Genomic DNA, 25,179 nt, shown 5'->3' on the forward strand with positions numbered 1-25,179 from the left:
CGGATATATCTGATCTACATTTACCACTGCAAAAACAATGTACTATTACAAAGTTATTTACTATGCATCCAGACATGACTACATTTTAGAACATGTACATTCAACAAAGCTTGATTGGAATTCCACTGAATCGTTATACTTGGCATTTATGGTCTGTGTACCAGTGTGAAGCTGTCATATCCAGACAGTAGCTCTGAGTAAAACAAAAATGTGATTTCCTTTTAGTGTAATTGAAAATACTTCACTATGATGAGCAGCTGTAAAATACTGGGATTTGCTACTAGGCTGTTATGCATGTTTTCCTAATGGACTATTGTTTTAAAACAGACCGATAGGCACCAAGGTGTGCATTAGCACACACTCGAAACCTGCCTATCACATTCTAGGCAATCCAGGTGGATGGAAGTAAGCCATATAAATGACAAATTCATTTACTACCACGGCAGTTAGGGGACACTATTACCATCTCCATTTTTCAAATGATCGACTGAAGCATGAAACACAAAATCGCTCGCCCTGATCACATTGCTGTTAAGAGTTTGAGTTTGACATCAGCTGGTGAACTTGCACATCCACTCTCTACACTGTATTGCCTGCTAATTGGGATTCCTTTCTATCTGCATAAAGTTAACACAGGAGATGATCTAGATGAGTGTGAATCTGTCTCATTCAAAGTCCGCATCTTACTTATGACACCTATGACAAAAAGCGTAGCCCAGAAACTTCTGGAACTTGCAGACAAGAGACATTTTAGAGCTTTCAAATTCTAATATGACTAAGTTCCCATTCAACCATGTCTATGTCTGTAAACAGTATTGTAACAGAGATTTATTATACCTCTACTAGGATGTCTCCTTGAGAGACGAGGGGCAGAAGGTGAGCTGAGTTTGTCAAAACTGGTCTAGAAGCCAGACACGTTGATGGTGATTAGTGTTGTTACCATGGAAACAAATCTCAAGAGTTGATTTAGGCATCACTCAGCATTGGTTTTGATTATAATTTCCTGAATTTGAAAGCTTCAGGCAGTCAAAAGGAGATCGAAGAAGAGAAAGAGATGTTTGGTCCCATTCATAATTCTGGTGACATCTTTCATTAATTTAAAAAGTCTGTATTCAGGAAAAAGGTGGTTTATTTTACTGAGGAAAGCCGTCTCCTGGAGAGAATGTGAAGACATGCAGAAATACCAAGAGGTTCCAAGTGTTCTAACATGAATGAATTTTAAAATGACAAGGCAAAAAAACCCTGATACTAACATTTCGAGAAAAAATATATACATTAATGTCAAATTCCTTTTTCTTTGTAGGTAAGGGTAGTATAAAGTAGAAATAGGCAACGTTTATGGCTATAACATAGTGGGATCTAGTCCACGAGAGCTAAGCAGGGATAGCCTGGTTAATTCTTAGATAGCAGAAAAAGGAACAAAATTGATCACTTTTTCCCAAAATGTAAATTATTTTTACATTATATGGTCATTGGCAAATCACTTGAGGTCCTAGGAAGGTGCTAGTCATTTTGTTACTATTATTTGAAGAATGGGCAATTTGCTAATAATAACTATTCTGAGTTTTCTCAATGAGAGAAAACTCAAAAAGATAAATCAATGCTTTTATATCATTACAATTCTCAAAACATTAGAAAAAGATTATTAGATTACCTCTAATAATATAAAATGTGTTAAGTAGCAGAAAATATACATTACATCAAAATTATAAATAATCCTTTGTAATGGATGTTATGTCCACTGGGCTTCCAAAGATAATTGGTTTATATTCACATTTTTTCCATCTTGCTTTTGTTTCTGCATTTTAAATGAGATATAATGGATACAGTTCAGGTACCAAACTGTTTTTTAATGTTGTGTCTATGGTGCTATTAGAAAAATTTTTATTAACAAAACAAAAATCTTTGTTTTTAATTTTTTTGAAAACTTATAAAAATCCAAATTGAGCACATATTCATAAAACTATTTAAAAATATTTTAATTTTGTAATGTTAGTTTTGCAAATTAATATATGTCAAACAAATGTCGTTACCTATTTTTAGGATAGCCTCCAAAATCATTTACATATTAAAATGGAAGAAAAATCTTGTATAGTAGACAACTCCAAGTTTTATAGCAAGAGTCAAATTCTTGCATCAAATACTTTGAATTAAAATCAACATTCATACTCAAATGTCCTGGTTTGAAAGTTTTGAGGCTTTCTTTTCCTGCATGCGTAAAATAAGAAAGCTACAATACATTTCTCTCAAAGTGGGATAGAGTAAATCTCACTTCGTCCAGAATTGTTTTGTGAAGAAACCCTTGCTAAGTCATTCCTATAGCTGGGTACTTTACATAGAGACAAATAGTAGAACTGTACTTTTCCATACTTCAGCTTTTTAAAATACTTGCCATCTACAGACTATGTCCAGACCAAGTGTGACTATTGGCGGCTGTCATTTACAACTTCTGAATTCCCAGGTCATTTTTCATGCTTGTTCCTAAGTCAGTCATCAAAGCAAAGTTTATCTTGTCTCCTTAGAGTGTCTTTAGAACTTAGGCTTAACAGTAATATGTGGTATATTTTTGTGTGTGTATGGAGAAATTTATTTTATTATTATAACTCAATCTTAGTCCTTAGAAAGCAGGCCAAGTAATTTACAGTTTGCATTTCATTTTCAGAAATCTGTGCTTAAACTGGTACATATGTAACTCTGCATACTTCCCCCTCAGCCACAGCACACAGCTAATTCTTTCATTCAGCGTAATTTGGTCATGTGTTTTCATCTCCCAACTGCTCCCAAACTCTTGCCACCTCGCTCCCTGCCAGCTTCATGCTATCTGTCTCTTTCCCTGACTGTTGACAGATTCTGCAAAGAATCTTAACAAGAAATCTATTGAATATCCCAATTTACAACACGATGTGTAAGTGAGCATTGCCTTCCAGTTTTAATAACCACTATGACACATCATCTATGTTAATCTGGATCAATACATCATCTCAAAATCTTAGGCTTGCCTGTTAGTGCATTCTCTTCTGAGCTGTATAATAAATATTTAGTTTTGTGACAGAATTTGATGAAACAGTGCATGATTGTCATTCTACAAGAATATAACAAGAGCACAGTTACAGAACACAAAAAGAGCAGTGTAGCAGTAGGGAACTCTTCCTAAATAAATAAGTAGAAACAAGTTTACTAAATGAGAGTTAGCTGGCTAAATGTGAAAAGTTCTAGAAGTTTCCTTGATATCTACTTCAAATTTTACAAGTATAGCTGATGACAGTGTCATGTTTTTGGTTTTCCCAATCTTTTCTGTCAGAACTTCTTAAGCTCCATGAAGAGTTAAATCAACTGTTCTAGCTGTTCACTGAGCTTGGACACTCCCAGACTTCCATTGATATTTTCAAGTCTGTTTCGCTTTGTGCAGTGTTTTAGTGGCTGGCTGGTCAGAAGCACACTATTTGGAGCACTGAGTTCACATTTTCCAGTACAGGGAATGGAATATAATTGGGTCTCACTATGATTCAATTAAATGAGAAAGTAAAATGTACTCTCTTTAGCATTGTCTAAAGCACACCCACCAGATCTAAGTATTTGTATATGATATGAAAATGACTGATCCAAGGATCCTGACAGTATTTATAAAATCCAAATCAGAAATTGCATATATCTGGAACAAGGTTCTCAGATACCTACAGATTTTTTTTTCTAAAATACACCAATACACCAATACACTTACCCCATGACCTGTATTTTTATTGGCTGGAATAATTATAAAGCAATGTAAGAGCACTTTATGAGGTGGAATCTGTATTCCAGTGTTTGAACACATTCAATTTAGGTATTGTTCTCTGTTGCATTTGTGTACTAGCAGCAGAGCTGAAATAAGCACATGTCCATATAGTGCTCAGAGCCTCACCATTGACTTATTTGCTAAGCTCCTCCCTCTTTTCTTCCCTCCTTCCCTGCCTAGTATTCTGCTCATTATAGGTATACAGTACTGCACCTGGTTCCTACATTTTACACTTCATCGACTTTTACAAACAATAAACATTTGAGATGAAAATGTGGATTTCAACATAAATCTCCAGATAGATTAATATTGTTGGAATTAAGGTGATACAACTTCTTAACTCAGTTTAAGAAACATGAGATGTGTAGGTGACACAAGGTCTTAAAGTGATGTTTCAACTTAGTTAAAAAGCTTATAATTAAATTTCGTTTTAATGCTAAAGAATTGGGAAATGCCATTAGAATTTAGCTGTTCTTTTGGTTTTATTGTAATAAATTAATCAAATGATCTAAATCTAATACTAAAACTGGTATTAAAATAGAATATGTACAGCCAAAGAGATGCTGACCAATGAGAAGTGCAGAGGGCTTAAGTTCAATTCCAAGCATCCATATCCAGGCTCAAAAGTACCTGTAAATACTGCTTTGGGGGCACACACACACACACACACACACACACACATACAGAACTAAAACTAATCATGAAAATAAATCGCTTAAATGTATTTTATCCTCAATAAGAGAGATCAAACAGGAAACATTTGTGTCATAAAGAACTGCTGAAACATCATTAAAATTTGTTAAAATTTCTCTATCAGTGTCTGAGAACCCATTTTATCATTAGTTATTAATATTATAGCTTAACAATCGTATCGAATTATTTCTAGCATACCAATACTACGTGGTTGGTTTCTTTGGCCCAGTTTATGGATTTATAAATTTAGAGAATATGTAGCATGACAAATGTTTTCAAACAATGAATTTTTCTAGTTTCCTTTAAAAACTATTGTCTAAATGTTATGGAATTATCTATTTGGAGAAAACTATAGTGGTATTTACCACCAATCAATTAATCTAATAACAAAAATGCCCACCAGGATGGCTTGAATATTCCTTTCATATTAAAGAGGTAAGACATGGAAGAACGAAGAACTTGTTAGACATGACACAGCCAGTCAGTGTAGCTGAATGCTAAAGTCCAGATTCATTGTACTTCTGCTGTGTACATCCTTGCCCTTACAGACAACCTGAGCATAGCATGCCAGACCAGGAAAAAGTAATGCTGTATACTTAGGAAGATGTTTCTGCTTGAGATGACATGGACTGGGTGAAACTCTCAATGCAAGAGTTCTCCATTGTAACTTTGTATCACATGTGATTATATTGTAACCATTTTGGAATAAATATCAGTGAGCCATGGATGAATTTTCCATTGTAATTGCTTTGTAAAAATATCAGCAAAATCAGAATATTTTGTAACACAAGATATTTGTAACACAAAAAAGCATGTAAAATTTAAATGAGGGTTTATCAATACAGTTTTGTTGGAACAGAACCCCGTGCCTTTATTTACACACAGCCTAGAGCTACTTTTCGTTCTCCACAGTGGAGATGAGCTGTGGGAGTAAACCAAATGACTGACCTACCATCATGGGAGAGCACTTACCATCTGGCTCTTTACCAAAAGGAATCAAGAATAGCTACATTCTGACAACACTTTTTAAGCATGAAAATGGAAAATATTTGCAGTTCAAATTACGAAAATATAAATAATGAATATGATACTTTTTTATTTGCCATATATTTTAATTTAGTCTGAAATGGAGCAATGTTAAACCAAACTATTTTAATGCCTGGATGTGATCTACATTTCCATTTAAATCCTAAGACAGAAGGCTCTGTAGGAGTGTGATGGTTTTGTTTTAACTTTCGATTGCATATTAGCATTTATTCTAGGAGAATGCTTACATGTACGGATGAATGCAGTCAACATAGATAGATTGGAACCTTTTAAGAGGCTTAATTTTTAATTTTGTTATTTATTCATTTATTCAGTTAGTTAAGATTGGGTTTTACTATGTGGGCTGGACTTAAACTTGTGAGTTTTCTACTTCAGTCTTCTAAGCAGCTAGGATTACAGGTATATTCTACTACATCATACTAATAATATTATAAGCACATCTGTCACTACTAGTAACTTTTAAAATGGTAGAATATTGAATGCTAGTTCTATTTTAGATTCTTTGGAATATTTTTTCAAAAGTATAAAATAGTAAAAACCTTGTAGTAGTATTAAGAATATAAATTGAGGGAATAACTAGGTCATTGGGTAATTGAGTTTCTTTGAACTCTCACTGGCTTAGACTGTTCTGATTGACATGATTTTGTTGTGCTGAAGGAACTGCATAAGAAACTGATAATTAACTATGAGTCAATATAATCCCCAGTGGTGCAGAAGTATGAAAAATATAAGGACTTCCAGTCTGGGCCCGAGCATAGAGCAGGTCACAGGCGGCAGCTCCTTACCCAAGCCCAGAAAACCGAGAGAAAAAGGGACTCCCAGGAGCTTTAACTCAGGCAGCATCCCAGGTAAAAATGAATAACCCGTGATGTCTGCTGTTAGAAGTTCTAATCCAGACGCTGGCCTCCGAACTTATACTACTCAGACCTTTGAAGGGCCACTGACAAGAACATCAAACAGCTAGAGATTGACATCACTAATATGAAGAAATCCCTCGTTTCACTGTCTGAAGAGACCTCCTAAAATCGCAAAGATCCTTATTGGACTTGATTTACTCTAGTACAATAGAAAAGACTGTATACAGCTCTTCACTGTGTACAGCTCTTAAAGAAGAAGGTTGCCTTTACATAGACAAGACAAGGAGAGTTAAAGAGAGCACGAAATAGGTAGTGAAAGCCCTAAGAAAAATCAGAGAGAGAAAGAGACAGATGAATGCTGGTACAAGAATTGGTTTGCAGCCTCTCCAAGATTGTCAAACCTATTTCCTTCCATCTTGGGACCATTATTTGGGTTCTTTTTGCTTTTTTCTGCTGGTCTCTGGCCCTCAAATAGGCAGACTAACTCTGTGATACAGCAGATAAATAATTTGGTAGCAAAACCTACTCAGATACATTATCATAAGTTAGCTATGGAGGACCATGAGACTCAAGATGAGGTTGTTACTTTATACAGGATGTTTCCAAAACCCATTTTCACCCAACCTAAAAGGGGGGGACTTCTGCCCCTAGACCAAGCAGAGAGGGGCCACCCAGAACCCCCTCTGACAGGCGATCTGAATTCTTGTTTAGGCTGCGAGGCTAAGCACTGCAAGGGAATATAAATAAAAGATAAAAATATCTGTCTGAGTTCCCTGAGGGACAAGCCTGACTGCATAGGGGTTGATGTCAAAAGTATCCCCTCTCCAGGAAAAAGACATTGGGACGGATATGGCCCTCATGCCTCACTGGACAACGACAGGGGGACTGGAGCCATTACAAGGTCCCCTTCAAATACTGGAGGTCAGGCCTCTATCCCTGCCTTCGCAAGTTTAGAATTGCCACAGCCCTTCTATACTTAGAGAAGAGAGATGTCAGGGGCAGCCCTGCTTACACACTGTAGGCCTAAAATCACCCATAGGCCTAAAATCAGCAATAGGCCTGTCATACATGTATACTAACACCAAGTCTTGGGTCTCAGTGGAAAAACATTGAAACAGATGGCTATAAGCTAATGTCAACAGGCAGCTTTTGTGGAAACTTATAAGCCTGAGTAGTCATAGACCTTGTAAATAGGTAGCCTGGGCAGACAGTACCAACTTAGATAAGGACAAGCGAGTCATAGGCAGAGTCATAGTGAATTGTCCCCTGAACCTTCACCTAGCTGATACCAGGTTCTGAAGATATCTGTATTCCCCCTGAACACCACACTCCAGTGTCATTCCCTTCCCCACATCCTGCCTTTCTGTGTTTATAACCCCTGTGTGAATTAATTACGATTTGAGAAAAAAAAAGAAATGTGATTATCATAATACTATTTGAACAAGATCCACATACTAAAAATAAATAAATAAATAAATAAATCTAAGTGGATAAATCTCCCCCCCAAAAAAAGAAAAATATAAGAAAAAAAACCCACTGATCTAAGCATATAAGATTAGAGTAATAAATGATAAGAAAACTTCAGCCAGATGTTAAACACGGAGAGATACAAGGCCTGTTTGTTTGCCAGTTTTAGCTTATAAGTGTAGAACATAGAAAAGAGGAGCAAACATATAGCAGACAGCAAACCAGATGTCAAATCCACACACCCAAACACATGCAGTGTACCATCGGCTCTCATACTTGTTGCGGAAGAGGGGGTGTTGCAACTCAGCAGCCAGTCTGCTGTGTTTAAAACAGTCATGTTGTCCCCTGAGAACAGGAACAGTATAAGAGTTCATCGTCTGAAGGTGTGCTAAGTGTCCTTGGGTAATCACCAGTGCTGGCACCAGTTTCCGACCTTTCAGCAAGACTAACTGTACTGTGTGCCTTCTGTATATTAGTGCATTAGGTCTGCTTTGGTCCTCGCAACTATGTGTGTGAGTCATAAATTCCCAGCTCTTCTTTCAGAGAGCTTGAATTGTTCAGCCTTATTATCTGTACTCAGCTCTGACTTTAACAGTAAATGAATGTTCATGCTCTGGTGGGTTTGACTAAATATCCCTAAACACTTGCAGTTCCAAATCCATCCATTCATTAGCTTGAAATTACAGATGCATGTTTAGAGACAAGTTAACAAGGGAAGTGTTAATCTACAAAGGGTTTGGTGTAACACATTATTAAAATGCAGGGTAGGTTACAATGCACACAACTTGACAAGAAAAACATGAACTTTTGGGAAGGGGTATATCAATCTCACAGATACAAGAAAATATGATGTGGCAAATGCTGATATCTGGCCATATGAGTAGTTTGTCAAGTAAAACAGAGTTTTCATAAATTTGACTTTGGTTCCTAGGCTGATAATGAATAATTTAAAATACAATTTTATATATTGCTTGTGTGTTTATATATGTCATAGTGTTTCTAAATGTAAATATCTTTTACACAATTGGATCATGTGTTTTGACAAACTGAGTGCATTTCTTAAAAATAGTAATGGAGAATATTTGAAATAATAACTTACTGTTATCGTAAGTTGTGGCATTAATTGTAACTTAATAAAATGAGAAAATTGGGAAAATGCAATTCATTCTTTCATATAAATGCCAGGTGTCATAGTATTATTCTTTTTGAAAAATGCAGCAGATATAAATATTTTATTGCATTTTAAATCAATTGAAAGAAACACCATTTTAATGAAAATTGGGGAGCACTTCATTTAAATTTGAAACTAAAACAAAAATATTGAATATGCAAATTAATGTGTGTGTGTATCTTTTATCCACAATTTTTAAATTCTATGGAATATTTTTAAGGGCAAATATAAAATTTCTCAGGACTTTATATTCCCTGTGTATGCTCATAGCATAGATAAGAGCAGAGATAAGAGCATAGATAACTTTGGAGATAAGTGGAACATTTATAAACTAGATGGGTTTCCTTGTATGTAACTCTGATCACAGCATCAGGAGTAGGGTAGCTATTTATTAACAACCCCTTACATGAAGTTTGAGGCAAGCCCTTAGAGGTGACTCTGGCATATTTGGGATGGCACTTACCTCCTGTCCCATTTGTTGTGACCGAAGTGCTGCTGAGACCGGATTTATCCAGCTTGGAGCTCCCAGATGTATCACTGCCTGCAACCAAGGCATGGGGACTTGCTAGATCTTGCATTTCCATAGACCTGTTAGAATAGGGGCAGCAGAGATCAAACTGACATTTCAGCAAACATTTCTAATTTTTCCTTTCATCTTTTGAGTGTTCATGTATGTCAGTGGCAGCACACTGGAAATCAGGATAGAATCCACAGTGAGAATGCATGACTTGCTCTGCTGTGCAAACTTACATGTGTGTTAATGTAATGAGGCCAACAAAAGGTCAGACTCTGATCAAGGCTGCCTATGTTGACATGGATGTCGTCCTGAAATAAGTCATTCTTGTTAGCAGCACAGAGGAACGAGGAGAATTTTTAACTTCTGTGACTCAGCAGCCCCTGTATCAGCGAGGAGGTAACCAGTAGCCAGAAGTAAAAACAACTCAAGTTGATCTAAGTGGCTTAAAAACAACCCTGAGGCTGACAGCAAGACTTGTAAGTCTTCTAACAAAAAGTAATGCTTTCTATCCAGAAAGAGGAGACTTTGATATATGTTTGCTTCTGAGAATATGAATGAATTGATGTATCAAATAAACCTGAGATCCCTCAAGAATAGACTTTTTGACAAAATTAAAGGAAGAAAGAGGTAACTAACTCCATGAACACTATTGAAACCTGAGAACATGGCTTCACAAAAGTCATTGTTTTTAAAGACTCCAAAATAAATAAAAAACCCTTAGTACACTATTATCAACAATGAGACTTAATTTATAAGACCTAATAATAACTATAGAAATAAGCTATTTTTAATTAGACATGGAACATTTCCAAAAGAACTATACTGGCCTACAAGATAAATACTAATAAGACATTAAATGTAAATCTTATAGAATATGATATCCAACCATAATAAAGTCACTCAAAAACAATGATAATATGATATATAATATAGTAATATTTACTAATGAAATGTTATTTCTATGTAATCTAATGTCAAAGAAAAATTAAAAAATAAATGAAAAATGGTAGATAGAGCAAAATAATAGTGAAAATGCATCAATTCAAAGCATGACATACAATATATATGGTGGTGGTTAGTCAGAAACAGGGGGAAGGGCTTGAAAAATCTATGATATACAGTCTCGTCTAGGGAACTAGAACAGGAAAATTAGCAGATACCAGTAGGATCAAACAGTAGAGGGGAGAAATCATTGAAATAGAAAAACCCACAATCAATACAAATAATTTATAATTCCAAACAACAAATAGTCTTTAATTCCAAAAACTCACTAGAGACATTGGTGGTATTGAAAGGATGAAAGGACCTTATAAACCATGTGAGTGAACTCAGATTGGAGAAAACAGGTGAATTTCTTCAAAGAGGTCTAACCCAACTCAGTAGAAATGTAGAAAATCTCCAAATCAGCTATCAATAGAGAAAAATCTCAGGAATGGGACTTTTAAAAAGGTTTAGACAGGGAAATGTCTGCACTGCAAGCATGAAGGACTGTCTTCAAATGCTCAGCGCTTAAACAAAAGCTGAGCATGGTGGGACTTCTCTGTAATTCCAGAGCTGGAGAATGGCAAGTACTCCCAGATGCACTGGCCAGAGAGATTAGTGCATGTGCTCAGGGGTCAGGAACAGAGCCTGTCTTAGAAAATGAGATAAAGAGTCATTGCCAAAAGCACCCAGAGTCATCCTATGGCCTCCATATGTGTGTGGTCTCACATACACACCACCTGCACTGGCATGTACATGAACATACCACTACATACACATGCACATACACCACACAGACACACAGCACAAAAATGAAGTATCTTTTAAAAATTGAAGCTAATATGTGAGGGAAAGTAATATTATGTAAATTCTGTCAGTTGGGAGGTGGAAGGAAACTTTATTTTCCTGTTGAAAGAGAGTCCATTATCCTGATCTAGAACCAGACAAAGGCAGTTTCAAGAACAACATGGATCCATACATATTACAAGCAGTCAAGAAGTTAGGCTACTATCAAATGAAAAGCAGCGAGAAAAGGAAGCTGTCTTGGGTTCAGTGTGGTTTATTCTGGAAATGCTAGGTAGGTTTAACATCTGGAGATCAATGCAATGCACAATATTAGCAAATACTATGACCGTGGTTGCAAAGATGTACTGAATAATATCCACCATCCATTCATGGCATACATTCTTGGTAACTTAGACCAGTGAGTTCTCCTTCATCTATGAAAACATCCTTGAAAACCTCTGCAGCTTGTGTCACAGTAGATTAGGAAATGCTAAATTATTTCAGAGCAAGGACTAAGATGTGTGCTTTCTCCTTGGGGGCAGCATTTTACCAGCAGAGTTAAACAGGCAGGAGAGATAAAGTATCAATAAGGAGTAAAGACAGAAAGAAAGTGATGTTTAGATACTTAAGGGGGATTCCTCTTTAATTCATATCAATATCAATTACGATATTTGCTTTGGAAAAATTTTGAGATCTTCTGGGTGAATTGTTGAAGATTATCAGGCAAGGACTTTCTCAGTAGTAAACAGAACCATAAAGTGTCTCCATCTTCAATAAGCCCATAGTTCAAACACTGAACTATCAAGATGGTGGTGTGTCAAGGAAGCTGGAAGTTGGATGGCTCATTGTACAGCAATGGTTCAACTTAGCCCAAGAAGATTCTGAATGGCCAGATACCTTGCCTTAACTGCCATGTAACAAAAGGGCTTGTCTTTGGGGAAAAAAATGACAAAAGAAAACAAACACTGTGTTTTACAGTTCATTGAGCTTTCTTATGTAATGTTCAGGAAACTGTGAATATTCTGAGGAATCAGGAAAACCTTACCCATGTTAAAGGAAAGCACATTTGCTATAAGCAGGCCTATGTATGACTAAGGCTTTAGAATCAGCCGGCAAGACCTGGATGGGTCTGCATGAAGGGTAATGTTGTTTGTATATGGTTGCCTTAGTTGAGGTTTTATTGTTGCAATGAAACACAAGGAGCAAAAGGCAAGTTGGGCAGGAAAGGGTTTATTTGGCTTACACTTCCAGATCACAATCCATCATTAGAGGAAGTCAGGACAGGAACTCAAGCAGGGTAGGAATCTCGAGGCAGTAGCTGATATAGAGACCATGGAGGGTGCTGCTTACTGGCTTGCTCACTGTGACTTGCTTAGCCTGCTTTCTTACAGAACCCAAGACTACCAGCCTAGAGATGACAGAACCCACAATGGGATGGGCCCTCCTCCATTAATCACTACTTGAGAAAATGCCCTACAACTGGATCTCATGGAACTATTTCCTCAACTGAGGCTCTTTCTTCTTTGATGACTTTAATTTGTGTCAGATTGACACACAAATCCCAGCAAGTACAATGTTGTATTCTCTGTTCAACTCTACTAACTGAAAGCAAGTAGAAATTAATTCTTGGACTCTGCCTTAATTAGAGATAAAAATCTAAATAGAGATGTACATCGTCCAGACAGACACTTGTGCTTATGTGATCAGTGACATGAGGAACATTTAAGGGGGTTTGAAATGGATGGAGTGGCAGATCCTTCAATAGCCTGACAATCACCAACTCAGATTTCTACTAGATGCCTTAACTGGTTCTCAACACAAGCAAGTTGATACAAGAGGGCAGAGTCTCTTCCTTGGACTTTAAGGTTTAGAGTATTAGCAGCCCACTGATGGGACAGACAGTAATGTAAGCTTAAAGAATAAGGAAAAATATCTCTGTAATTGCAAGCTAAGTTTTGATTGGTTCAAATATAGAAACCTGAGGGAGGCTTTTAGTCAGTAGTATTACCAAAGATTCAAAGTAGTGTGGGGGCTCCAAGCCAATTTGGATCATGTACAAGATGTGTAAGCCAGGAAAATCAGTCAGGAATGAAAGAACGTAGCATACACCACACAGACAAAAAAAAAGCAAAGAAGCAAACCATGTTCCTTCTGTAAACCAACAAAAAATTAGCCTATGAAGTGAATACAGCCCTGGTGTGCTGCAGCAGTCTGGTCCACAAGAAATGAGAAGGCAGCTATCTGGAGTTTTATGGTGCAGCTCCTTGGGCATATTTATTTTACTGGATTTAAACTCCCTACAATTAAAGGAGCATTTAGTGAACAGAAATATGTCATTATCCCTGTGAATGCAGAAGTATCTTCCTGTAGTCTCTTGTGTCTGCTTTGGACATGCAGTCATCTAACTTCAGGTACTTTGAAAGGTCTATGCAATTGAATTTTTTTTTCAAAAATTACAGATGTCAATACAAACAAGTATTTTGCCTCATCAAACACTGCTCATACATATTACATGTCAAGCCGGCCCTCCTTCCCTTCTAGGATGTCTCTTTCAACTCCCTTTTCATGAGCCTTATATCTTCAGGATTTTAAACATTAGAATCTATCTGGGCAATTTAAATAAGTGAACTTAATCTTAGCCTGATGTGGTAATTAAAAAAAAGAAGAAGAAATGAAAGAATCCCAAGATGCAGGAACTAGCTTCTTGATTCTTTTCTAGAGTTTTTGTTTGCAGCACAGTTGGAATTTGATTTGAATAATCTGAAGTGTCCTCTTCAAACCCAAGGGAGTGTAAACCTTAAGTTTGTGTACTGCAGAGTCTAGTCCAACTCAGACATTATGATTCACCCTTTGTAGATCCTAGTAATGAGTCATGGCCCTGTTTATTTATAGAGTCCCTCCATCAGCTGTTCAGGACCCAAGAAACGCAAGTGTCCTAGACTTTATAACCCTGTCACATGAGCTTTCTCTCTCTGTATAAAATAGACATTAAAGGACAAGATTCTAGGTCGCAAATTCTCAGTATCTACCTAGAGAAACTGCAGTTTGACCACTGGATGGATGCAAATGAACATATGGGTTTGGCACTTGCTTTGGTTATGATGTTGCTTAGTATAAAACATAATCTATTCTCCCTAACTGAAAAATAGAAGTGACAGAGAGGATTCTTCCCATCTAACTGTAGTGCAAGGCTCCAGGAGAGCAGAAACTGCTCTCTGTTGTGCGTTCTGCTCTACCCCACAACTGTTATGATGACATGGGGTATCTAGCCACGATAACATGTGCAGAGTAACATGGCAAGAGAAATGAACAATTAGAGCAAATGGCCTGAGCTACTTGAAGTCAGCTTTAGTGTAGTTTAGTGAACTCTGATTGCCTATCTCTCTTCTAAGCACAGTGCTAAGGACACAAGGAAATTTTAGGCTTCTAATACAAAGATGGAGTTAGTTCTATGACATAAATGTGTGTTGAATTTTCATGTGTGTGCTTGTGAATGCATACATTCATATACATGCATGCATACATACATATGTACACACAGCATATTGAGATTTCTCCAAAATGTGTATACATAATGTGTATACATAATGTGCATACATATGTGTGTTAGAGAAAGAGATGGGATGGAAAGAGGAAAAGAGAGAGGGAGGGAAGGAAAGAGGGGGTGAGAGAAAATGCTTCTATATGCTAAGAAATTAACTTGATCAGCTGATGTCACGACTGGCTCTCATATTCTGACACCTAGGAAAACATCAGTGACAGCAGCAGGCCACCTTAAGCCAACACATTTCTGAATAGGGTCTGAATGTTCTTGCCACAGCTATGGCCCCAAGACTGGTTCTCTGCTCCAAGATGTGACATCTCTCTGTCACTTAGTGCCTGTGCTCTGGTGGACAGGCTGCCCCAGGGGAGGCCTTCATGAGCTCATGTCTCCAAAAATGGTGAGAACTGAGTGATCTGTGCTAATGAGGAGCCACAGGAGAAAGACCCATGATCTTTACTGAGAAGGACTAGAGAAGTATGCTGTGTACACTGTGGAGAGCTGTACTATTCTCCAGCACCTTGACAACAGTTCTCAAGGCTAACATGAACGCTCACAGTGTGTGCTCATTTATAGAGTGATCTCAGTCCCTGGAGCCAAAGCAAATAAATGCAAGACAATGCTCTTCTCTGGATAACTTTACAGCCCTCTTTCAGGGCTCACAACTAAACATCTTTCTCTGAAGCCCAAAAACCACTCACTCTCTCTCTCTCTCTCTCTCTCTCTCTCTCTCTCTCTCTCTCTCTCTCTCTCTCTCTCTCTCTCACCTTTGACTCCAACAACTTATTCAGATAAAGCACGAGTCCTCCAATTACACCTCTAAGAATTGTGAGTAAAATACTTCAAACTAAAGAGGGCATGTCTAAATTTGGGTTTTCAAAAGAGTCCCTTCATTGGAAAACAAAGAAAAGAACAAAACTCCCCTAGATCCTTCAAGCATTATTTGAATGAGCAGGAGTCAAATTTCTATAAGATCGGTTACAAACCATGGTTAATGAAGCAGGAAATTATTTTCTTCTAGCAAGTTGTAGAGTGAAGCCATAAAGCCACAATCAAAACATTCAATGCCATCAATTATACTGAGGAATATATCAACTCTTTCTCTACAGAGACGCTCTGCCAGGAGTCTAGACATTATGTAGGATAAACATTTTTGGTACTAGAGGTTTTTAACCAAGAGGAACAAAGCAACAGTGTAATGTACGAAATGAAGATAGTTACCTATTAAACTAATTTAATTTCTGATTATGATGGCAAAAACCATGGTCTTTAACAAAAATATCATATATTTTTGAATATATTTGAATATTTTTGAATATTTTAAATATATTTTTTGAGGCTGAATGTAGGGTTAAAATCAGGTACTGTTAACTCTAAACTGGGCATTAAACCTCACCCCTGTCATTTACCAATCATGGGCTCTTAGGATCAAATCTGAAGTTGATAAGCAGATCAAATATATTTAACATGGAGATTAAATGTCCACCGGAGATAAATAAGCTTCCCTTCAACGGCACATCTACTTTAGTGGAGTACGTATTTAATAAGTATTTTCACTTAGTAAAAATCACTTCTTCAGTGTTGACAGCATACACCTGCTCTGTCCAAGAACATGCTAGAGAAAACCATTCTCTTAATAAGAAGCCCATTTCATTTCCAGAATATGTATAACATTAGAAAGATGTATATCTGTATTTTCCTCAGAACTTCTGGTCTAGAGGAAAACAGTCTCTCTGACACAAGTCTAACTAAATTTTCCTTCCTGAAATATCCCTTTTAAAATCAAGAAGTCAGGCTCACATGACCATTCCCTGTCCATTTGGGTACCTCCCCCTCTCAGTGCTCTCATGCCATTGCAAGCTTCTTCAGGTACCAGGGACATCTGTAGATGTATAGTTTATATCAATGTACAGTTACAATCCCTGGAATGCCAAAGTCTTGGTGCCTCTCCCTTCAGACTGTCATTTGGAGTAGTTTTTTTTTACTGGACAGTCTCAACTTTGGCTGCAACTGGGCCACAGAAGCCCCCACACCTGTGTCCACGCAGATGCTACACAACTCTGTGTCTAATGCATCACAAACCATGTGTTTGACATTTGGCACCTAAATGGATAGCTTTAATGCTTTCCTCAAAAAGCCACAGTGTGGGACTGCACCGTCTGTTTCATTCTGTCCTGCTAAATGCCAATCCTGCACCCTAGTATCCTCTTCTATAGTGCTACACCCCATAATCTTGCTCACAGTTTCATCAATCTCCTGCCAATACAAATAAGATGAGCGACCCAGCTTCAGGAAAGATTTTGAAGGCAGCAAAAGTCCCCACTGGATTTACTCTTCTCAAGAGAAGGCTCTGAAGTTCTGGCCCTCAGTCCATGTTGTAGCTTTGTCTCCTTAATAGGCCTGTGGAGTACAGGCATGGTTAAATTCTGTATTAAGATGTTTGTCTTCACTCTCCTTTTCTAATACTGCCAGCATTTGGCATGGTTTCTCGCTAGGGGACTTAGGCTGCAGTGTCCTGGTTATTGTCCTCTATCGATTTAGACTAAACCAATAAAGCAGTGATTCATAAGAAAATCCAGTGGTGGACATTTATTGCGTCATCTGAAGAAACACTGACAATTTAAGAGGAGAAAATTTTCACACGTACCCACTTGCTTCTAGATGAAGCTACAGAAGGTCAATGGCTGCAGTGAGAAAGAACTGGATTTCTCCAGGAACAAGCTCCCTGATAGTTTATCCAAGCCCTCGTGGCCAGCTCTAAACACGTGTACATACTAGCAACCCTATATGGACTCAGTATGTTATACATACACGCCACACACACACACACACACACACACACACACACCAATAATAATTACAAAGAGGTCTTGAAGTTCAGAGTCGGATGGTAAAATGAAAAGGTGGAATGATGTAAATACAATACTTGAAGATAAAATTTTAAATTAAAAAAAAGCAACAATGAGCTTTTCTTAAGTAAAGTTGATGATAAAAGACGCACTAGTACTGTACAAAATGGGCAAGGGGAACGTGAGTTTACATTCATGACCACTATTTTGAAAAAGTTAATGGGTGTGTACGTAGAAATAACTTCTCAGGTTTGCAAGGCTTGCTAAGTAACACAGAGCCTCTCCCTTACAAGGCATCCTCTATTCCTGTCCTCCCTTCACTAAGACACTTTGTATCTTTTTGAGGTTACTCAACTCATTCACTTCAAGAGTTTAGGAGTTAGCAGCTGCCACAGGGAGTCAGACTTGAAATCTGATGAGAAGGTCCTGTGATAAGTGTCTGACCTTAGCAAACAAAAATAAAACTTCTTAGCAAAGGATGGAAACGCAGCAACATCCAACCTAGAGTGTCCTGTTTTCTTTAATGTAATTGTAGGTACCTTCCATTCTGCTAAAAGCAGTGGTGGAGTTTGTATACACCTGCACAGAACAGCAGTGCCAGATGATGTCAGGCAATGTCCCCTTCCTCATTGCCCCTTCCTTAGGACACTGTAACAGGATAGTCTCCACAGGGAAAAAAAAGTCAACAAGCCATTTCAGCAATAGGACCCCGTGGCCCATTTCTCATCTGGTGTAATAGTTTGCAGAGCAGATCCAACACAATGCAGCACCCTTGAAATAAGCAGTAGCTCAGCACTGTCATCAGTGCCAAAGAGCAAGATGAGAAATGGGGTTGGTATAAATATTCAATTGGGGAGTTATGGCCAATATCCTTGCACAGTGTGTTTGGTGCAACTCAACACTACTCCACCTGGTCCTTCCTGGCTCCCTCGTGTCTATCAGGGGCTGGCAGCTGGAAGGCAGGCTGAGCTTGGGAGACCTTTTAATTTGCTGTATGATCACAGAGGCAGGCAGAAGCAGAGATAATGCATGTGCTGGGATTCCATTACAGAGCTGTCTTTTTCCAGGTGAGAGGCACTGTAGCCTGAGGAGAACTCAGTGTTTTTGTTTGTTAAAATCCCTTAGGAAATGATTGCAAACACTGGATGTGGAATCAAAAATGCTATGATCCTTCTTCAAGATGGAGGTCTTGACAAAAACTAATAATAATAAGGATATTAAATGACTAAGTTATTATATTTATGTGCAACCTTGTAGCCCAGGCTGGAGGAGTTGGGACTTGAACTCACAAAATCACTAAGAACAACCTAGAACTTTCTGATCTCCTACCTGCAAATTAATAATTTCCAATTCTTTTCCAGAACATGATGACTTTGCAACTTCTCCATGGATAATACAAATGGCAGCTTCTAAAACCTGAAACAGGCATATAAAATGTAGCATGAGAGAAACCTTGGGTCATGGTCTCACTGGCCTCTGCACCCAAACAGCATTTTAATGGTATAGACATTGAGATGAGTCCTAGGCATGAGCTTCTGAGAGGACCACAGGATCTTTTATGTTTAAATAATCTAATAGCTTCTGAAACATTGACAGCAAGGCACCTATCTTGTGAGTCTTGACAATAAAAGGCAACCTTGCCATTTACGCTAAGGACAGGGACCTTAACAATCTGCAGAAACTTGCCAATGATGTTGTCTTCCATCAACTACGAAGTAGAGTTAGCCAACTAGAAGGGTGAGGATGGTCAGGCAATGTGTACAAAAAATATTTCTACACAAAGAGTGATACTACTTATGAACCAAAATTGTCTTTTTATTAAAATTGACTTGGAGGTGTTATTCCAAACCCTCTTCAATTTATAATGGGTTGATATTCTAGTACATTCATCGGACATGTTAAAAAGACTTCAGGTCAAAAGTGCACTGAATAAATATAATTAATAACATCCTAGCTTGAATTAGCTTACTTTAAATAACCTAAGAGTAATTCTAGAGCCTATGGGGAGTCATAGTCAGGAGACACAAAGCTTATCTCGACTGTTGCATATTTCCTGTAAATCACAGATTATTAAATGGAAAATGAAGCTGGCTGTACATGCTTTGACACCATTGGAAAGTCAAGGAACCAGCTCCAGTTAAACTACTATAAATCAGGGCCATCTGTTTTCAAATTGTATAGCATTTCTTCTAAACTTTCGATCTTCCTTGTCTTGTCTCTAAGCTTAGCTAGCTTTAGTTTAAACAGGAACAAACTGCAGCATTTTAACTTTTATCTTTCAGGGTCATGCTTCCCTCAGGAGAACCCATTTTCCTGTGGTAATTATGGCACTGACTGATTCAACTAAGCCAGGTCTTCCTTCCTTAAGATTAAGTCTTTCTGTCTCTCATACAGTTGTTCTCATATTCCTAGTTCTTGACTCAGGACATTACACTTGACGCCTTCATTCTTTGACTTTGTCTTCTAAGTGATTCTCTCCTTCTCCCAGAATTCCAAGTGCTCTCCATCCCTACGATATACTTGCTCTTACCCAAACCAGCCCAATGCGTCTCCAGATTAAACAATATACACTTTGTTCTTTTTCCTGAAACATGGTTTTCCCAGCTGCCCTCTATTATGCTTAGATCTCTTTTGTTCCGAGATTTCTTTCTCTGCTATCTTTACTTGAAACAGCAATGTACCACAGTATAGCTGCCAACCATCTCCTTACCCTGTCTTATTCTTCTTTATGGGAACTATCTCCCTGACATATTTTATATTTGTTAATTCTGTCTTCTATCCCTCCTCTCCTTCTTCCCACCTCCTCCCCTCCAGAATGTACATGGGGACAGGGAGATTTTTCTTAATTGATGTATCTCTAAAAGCTTGAATTGAGTTTTGTGCTAAATTAACATTTGGTGGATGAACAAACATCAATTCCAGAAACATCATCATAACTACCTAGCTAGCCCTGGTTATTTCATCCCATCATACTGCCCCATAATAATTATGTTTTTAAAATGATTTATTTTTATTTTATGCATATGAGTGATTTGCCTGGATTGCATATATATGCACCTGCATGTAGTACTCAAGAAGGATAGAAGAGGGAGTTGTATTCCCTCAATCTGGAGTTACTCAAGGTTGTATGCTTCCTGTGTGTGATGGGGACTTTGGGTTCTTTGGGTTCAGCAACAATTGTTCTTAGCTGCTAAACCATTTCTCCAGTCCCAGTGTTAAAACTTTTCAGTAGGTGCTGGAGAGATGGCTCAGTGGTTAAGAATACTTGGAGTTCTTGTAGACGATCTGACTTGTAACCTCAGCAACCACATTGGATGGTTCACAGCTCCCTGTAACTCCAGTTCCAAAGGATCTGGTCCCTCCCTTTAGGTATCTGCATTCATGTGTATGCACACACACACACACACACACACACACACACACACACACTACTGATTTTCTGAGATTATTATTAACCCCCTGCCCTTTCTCTCCTCCAATTGTTAGGGGACATGGAGCTTGAGCAGGCGACAGATTTTATGCAACTACCCATTTAGTATAGTCTTTATCACAACTCAATTAAAAATTCTGCAATAGAATCCATAAAGGGGCTCCAAGGGTAGTTGCTTCCTAACTACTGATCTGATGTGGGATGTCGTTCGGGTTTGTCCTATTCCCTTTATTCTTTCTCTGACTTCACTTTGTCATCTGTCAACATCAGGGATTTCTCAGACTGCACCCTCCTAGGTTTACCTAATCCTTAGATGGTGAGCTTCACTGACTTGTTACACACTCATCCCATTTCCATTTCCTTTGAGATTACCTGAAGAATCTTGAGTTTGTATAGTCATTCATCTCTCACCACCGAAGACCAATGCTTCTATGAAATTAATTTAGTATCAGTTCTAGAAAACGAAAACCTAATTGTTCTTCCAAGACAGTGGTTGTTTCAGGAATCATCATCAGGTAACTCAATCTGAGCCAATGGAAGCTAAGGGGTTCGCTGGAGATGGAGTGGGGTCATCTTCTTTCTTACGCAAGACGTTTCTGTCTCAAACTGTCTCTTATCTAGATGGGAATGAGGAGCTCACAGTCCCCATTTCTACTTCCTATCAGTCATTGTTCTCATGAGGGGAGTAAGAGGCACAAGGGTGATGGAAACAGGGGAGGGTGGGGCAGAAGAAGACAAAGGAGACTGTTTCTGTGATGAGATCACTGTGCTCCTGGGTCAGCTATTGGAGGCAGACTCACCTCTGGAATTCTGGATATGTGAGCAACATGTAACAATCACTCACTGTTCAAAGCTGGGGGAGTCAGTATCTCCATTACTTGCATTTGAAAACATTTAAAGGGATAGTTTTTCTTCCTTGGTTTCTTGATGTCAGGTTTGGCCATTGATTTCCAGATTTCTTTAGGAACATTCGAGCTATCTTGACCTTTTTATGTCCTTACCTTGCAGATTAAACCATTCATTTTTATCTCATTCAAAGTAAGCACTCTCTTATGGGAAACTATACATGCATTTATGTTTTCATATTTGGTTATGTATTGTTTTTGTGATTTGTTTTCTAACCAATTCCAAGTCTTTTATTGGTCCTCTTTTCTGAACACTAATCCATACCTTTTATTCCTCCAATTTTTTACTGGTTGCCTCCAGGGATTTTTCTGATTCTTCTAATTTCATACATTTACAGCTAAACTTATTATCAGCTTCCTCTCTGTCTCTGTCTCTGTCTCTGTCTCTGTCTCCCTCCCTCCTTCCCTCCCTCCCTCCCTCCCTCCCTCCCTCCCTCCCTCCTTCCCTTCCTCCCTCCCTCTCTCCCTCCCTCCTTCCCCCCTTCCCTCCCTCTCTCTCATGCTCATTCATATTCAAATGACTTATTAGATTGAACATGCAGATTCAATCTTTCCTCAGTTTATTTATATCATTACGGATTTTGCCTAAATTCTAAAGTACTCATTCCTTGAGTCGTAATTACAGTCCATATAAATTCTTACTAATTATTCATATGAACTACTTTAGGAGGCTACAAGATTATGCTTAGTTTTAGCTGGACACCTTTCCCTAAGTGCACACCTCCAATGGATGCTGTCACCAAATCCTGATGAAACATCACAAGCACTGCTCCCTCTTTGTTCTTTTGTCTTCTCTGTACCTCATCCCCTGCAGGATCATGGGATTTTCTTTCCTCAAACTCATCCACAAACTATGTCACCTCCTCCTTAAATTACTTCCCTGCCCAGCGTTAAAGAAGAGCCACTCTATTGTTCCAAATCGAACATCTAATGAGTAGTTTCTACATTTCTACTTCAAAGTTAAGAGATATAAAAAGCCGCATGGGATTTTTAAAATGTTATTTTATGTGAATGGATATGGTGCTTGCATGTGTATTTTTGCACAGAGCATGTCAGATCCCTTAGAATTAGTTACAAATGGTTATGAGCTGTTGGGAATTAAATCTGGGTCTTCATGAAGAGACCACCTGATCCAACTATCTACACTTATATTAGAGCTATTGAGTTAATTTTAATCTATATTAATAAATAAAATTCTGTAAAATGTATGTTTGTTTAATTTTCACTGTTGGGGTACTGTTCTTGAACTCAGAATTAATGAATTAATTCAGGTTTGTTGAGACAATGTCTTGTTGTGTTTGCCAGGCTTGCCTTGAATTAAACACAATCTTCCTGGCTCAGCTTCAGGACTACCAACATTACAGGAGTGAGAAACTATGCTTGTTTTAAGCTCAGAAATGGCACATTTAAAATAAATGAATATAGTAGTCTGCAGATCTCATGATTCTATTAAAGACACTACCTCGAAAACATGTTAAAATTCAGATATTTTCTCAAAGCTTTTTATGCTACAACATTTTCTCCCTGCAGAAATATCAATTGCTTGTTTTTCTATTGTGTTGTAGACAATTTCATGCCTTTATTGTTTTTGTCAAATACCAGAGCACGTAGGCCCTTGTACTTTTTTTTTTCAACAAGATTGACAAATTGTCTGAGCTTTCTGAGGCTTGTGTTTTCGTGTGAGGTATAGGAAGAAAATTGGATTTACTTCCATTGCAATTGCTACTGGCATTGGATATTTTTGCATGGGTTATCTCTTTATTCATATATAGGACTGTTGGTGGTGTACTTCAAACCTGAGCACTATTGATGAAACCATACCCAAACACCCCTGGGAGATGTGGCTCTGGTGTTTTTACAGCTTTATAGTGAGAATTTAATTAATATCAGAATTTAGATGGATGGAGGAAAGAGGACAAGGTACTCAGACCTGTGAGGTGGGTAATTCTCATACTTCTGCTGAGAATATCAGCGTAGCCAATGTGGACGGTAGGGCTGTGGTAGTCAGGAAAGTTGAAAATGTGTTTGTATTACTAATGATTACAATACCACTTTTCAAGTTTCCATTAGTACATTTTAAAGTATTGACACCCATTTATGCCTTTAGCACAAATGCTGAAGTTTCAACCTTCAGTCCCTTCCCGCTCTCTGCTTAGCTCCTCCCCTCACTCTTGCAAGTCTCAGGAAGCCCTGGCTTCTTAGCTGTTCCATTTACCTTCCTTATTCCCTTCCCTCCCACCTACTTCCACAACAGGAGAAGATCTGCACTTCTGCTGACCAGATTTCCCCTGGGATTGCGAGCAGTATGGGAGTAGGAATCCAGAGATGGAAAACTTGCTGCTGAGCCACCCTGTCAGGAATTTCACTCCAACAGCATAATCATTGTAGACGAATGGATCAATTTGCCAAGGACCAGGCAAGTCAGATAGGGAATGGGGAAAGTCAAAGAGGTTTCTGGAGAGAGGGAATAAAGACTCAGGGGAATAGAATGCTTGCTCATCTTGGTTAGAGGAATATTTTAAAAGTGTGTAATTTTTATTTAACACGGCCTCATTAGAATGTTTGAAATATTAGTTCACAAAATGTTTCTTTATTAAACACACATGTTCTGATATATAAAATACTTACTAAAACTTGTGTTTCACAATAAATGCTGAATAGATTACATACACCAAATCCCCAGATTTCTCCTTTCTGTTTAAACCACAGAAAAATTAGTCTATTAACTAATGTAAAGGAAAGAATTACAAAAAATAAATATTCACCTAGAAAGGAATTTGTAAATACAAAGGAATGCTGTATGGAGGCTATAAAAAATAGATAGGTTTACATGGTTAATATAAATAAAAATATAAAATGTAACATTCGATAAAAACACAAGATGGAATTGTATTTACTGTTTTTATAGATCTAAGGATTTTAAAACCCAGAAGTGTGTTTGATAAGAATACAACATAAGATACATTGTTTCTAAGTTAATGAATATATAGTAAGATACATTAACAATTTCAAGGAAATGATGATTTCTAAGCTCAGGATAATGTTTTTCCCAAAGAGAAAGATGTCTCAGGATACACAGCTATCCTCACAGGCTCCCTCTTACTTACATATAAGATCTAAAAGGAATAGAAAAATGATGCATAGGTTGAAAATGAGATAC

General features: G+C 37.8%; 1 protein-coding gene across 2 annotated transcripts in view; it reads right to left on the bottom strand.

The window, feature by feature from the left end:
• Eya4 (EYA transcriptional coactivator and phosphatase 4) overlaps positions 1 to 25,179 on the bottom strand; it is a 232,673-nt gene that overhangs the window by 59,608 nt on the left and 147,886 nt on the right. For both annotated transcript variants that reach the window (XM_028777356.1, XM_028777357.1), the window contains one exon: positions 9,474 to 9,598. In XM_028777356.1, the coding sequence (XP_028633189.1) occupies positions 9,474 to 9,598 (125 nt within the window). The remainder of the gene's footprint in view (positions 1 to 9,473; positions 9,599 to 25,179) is intronic.

The sequence above is a fragment of the Grammomys surdaster genome, unplaced genomic scaffold (assembly GCF_004785775.1).
Source record: "Grammomys surdaster isolate TR1022 unplaced genomic scaffold, NIH_TR_1.0 280, whole genome shotgun sequence".
NCBI lineage: Eukaryota > Metazoa > Chordata > Mammalia > Rodentia > Muridae > Grammomys > Grammomys surdaster.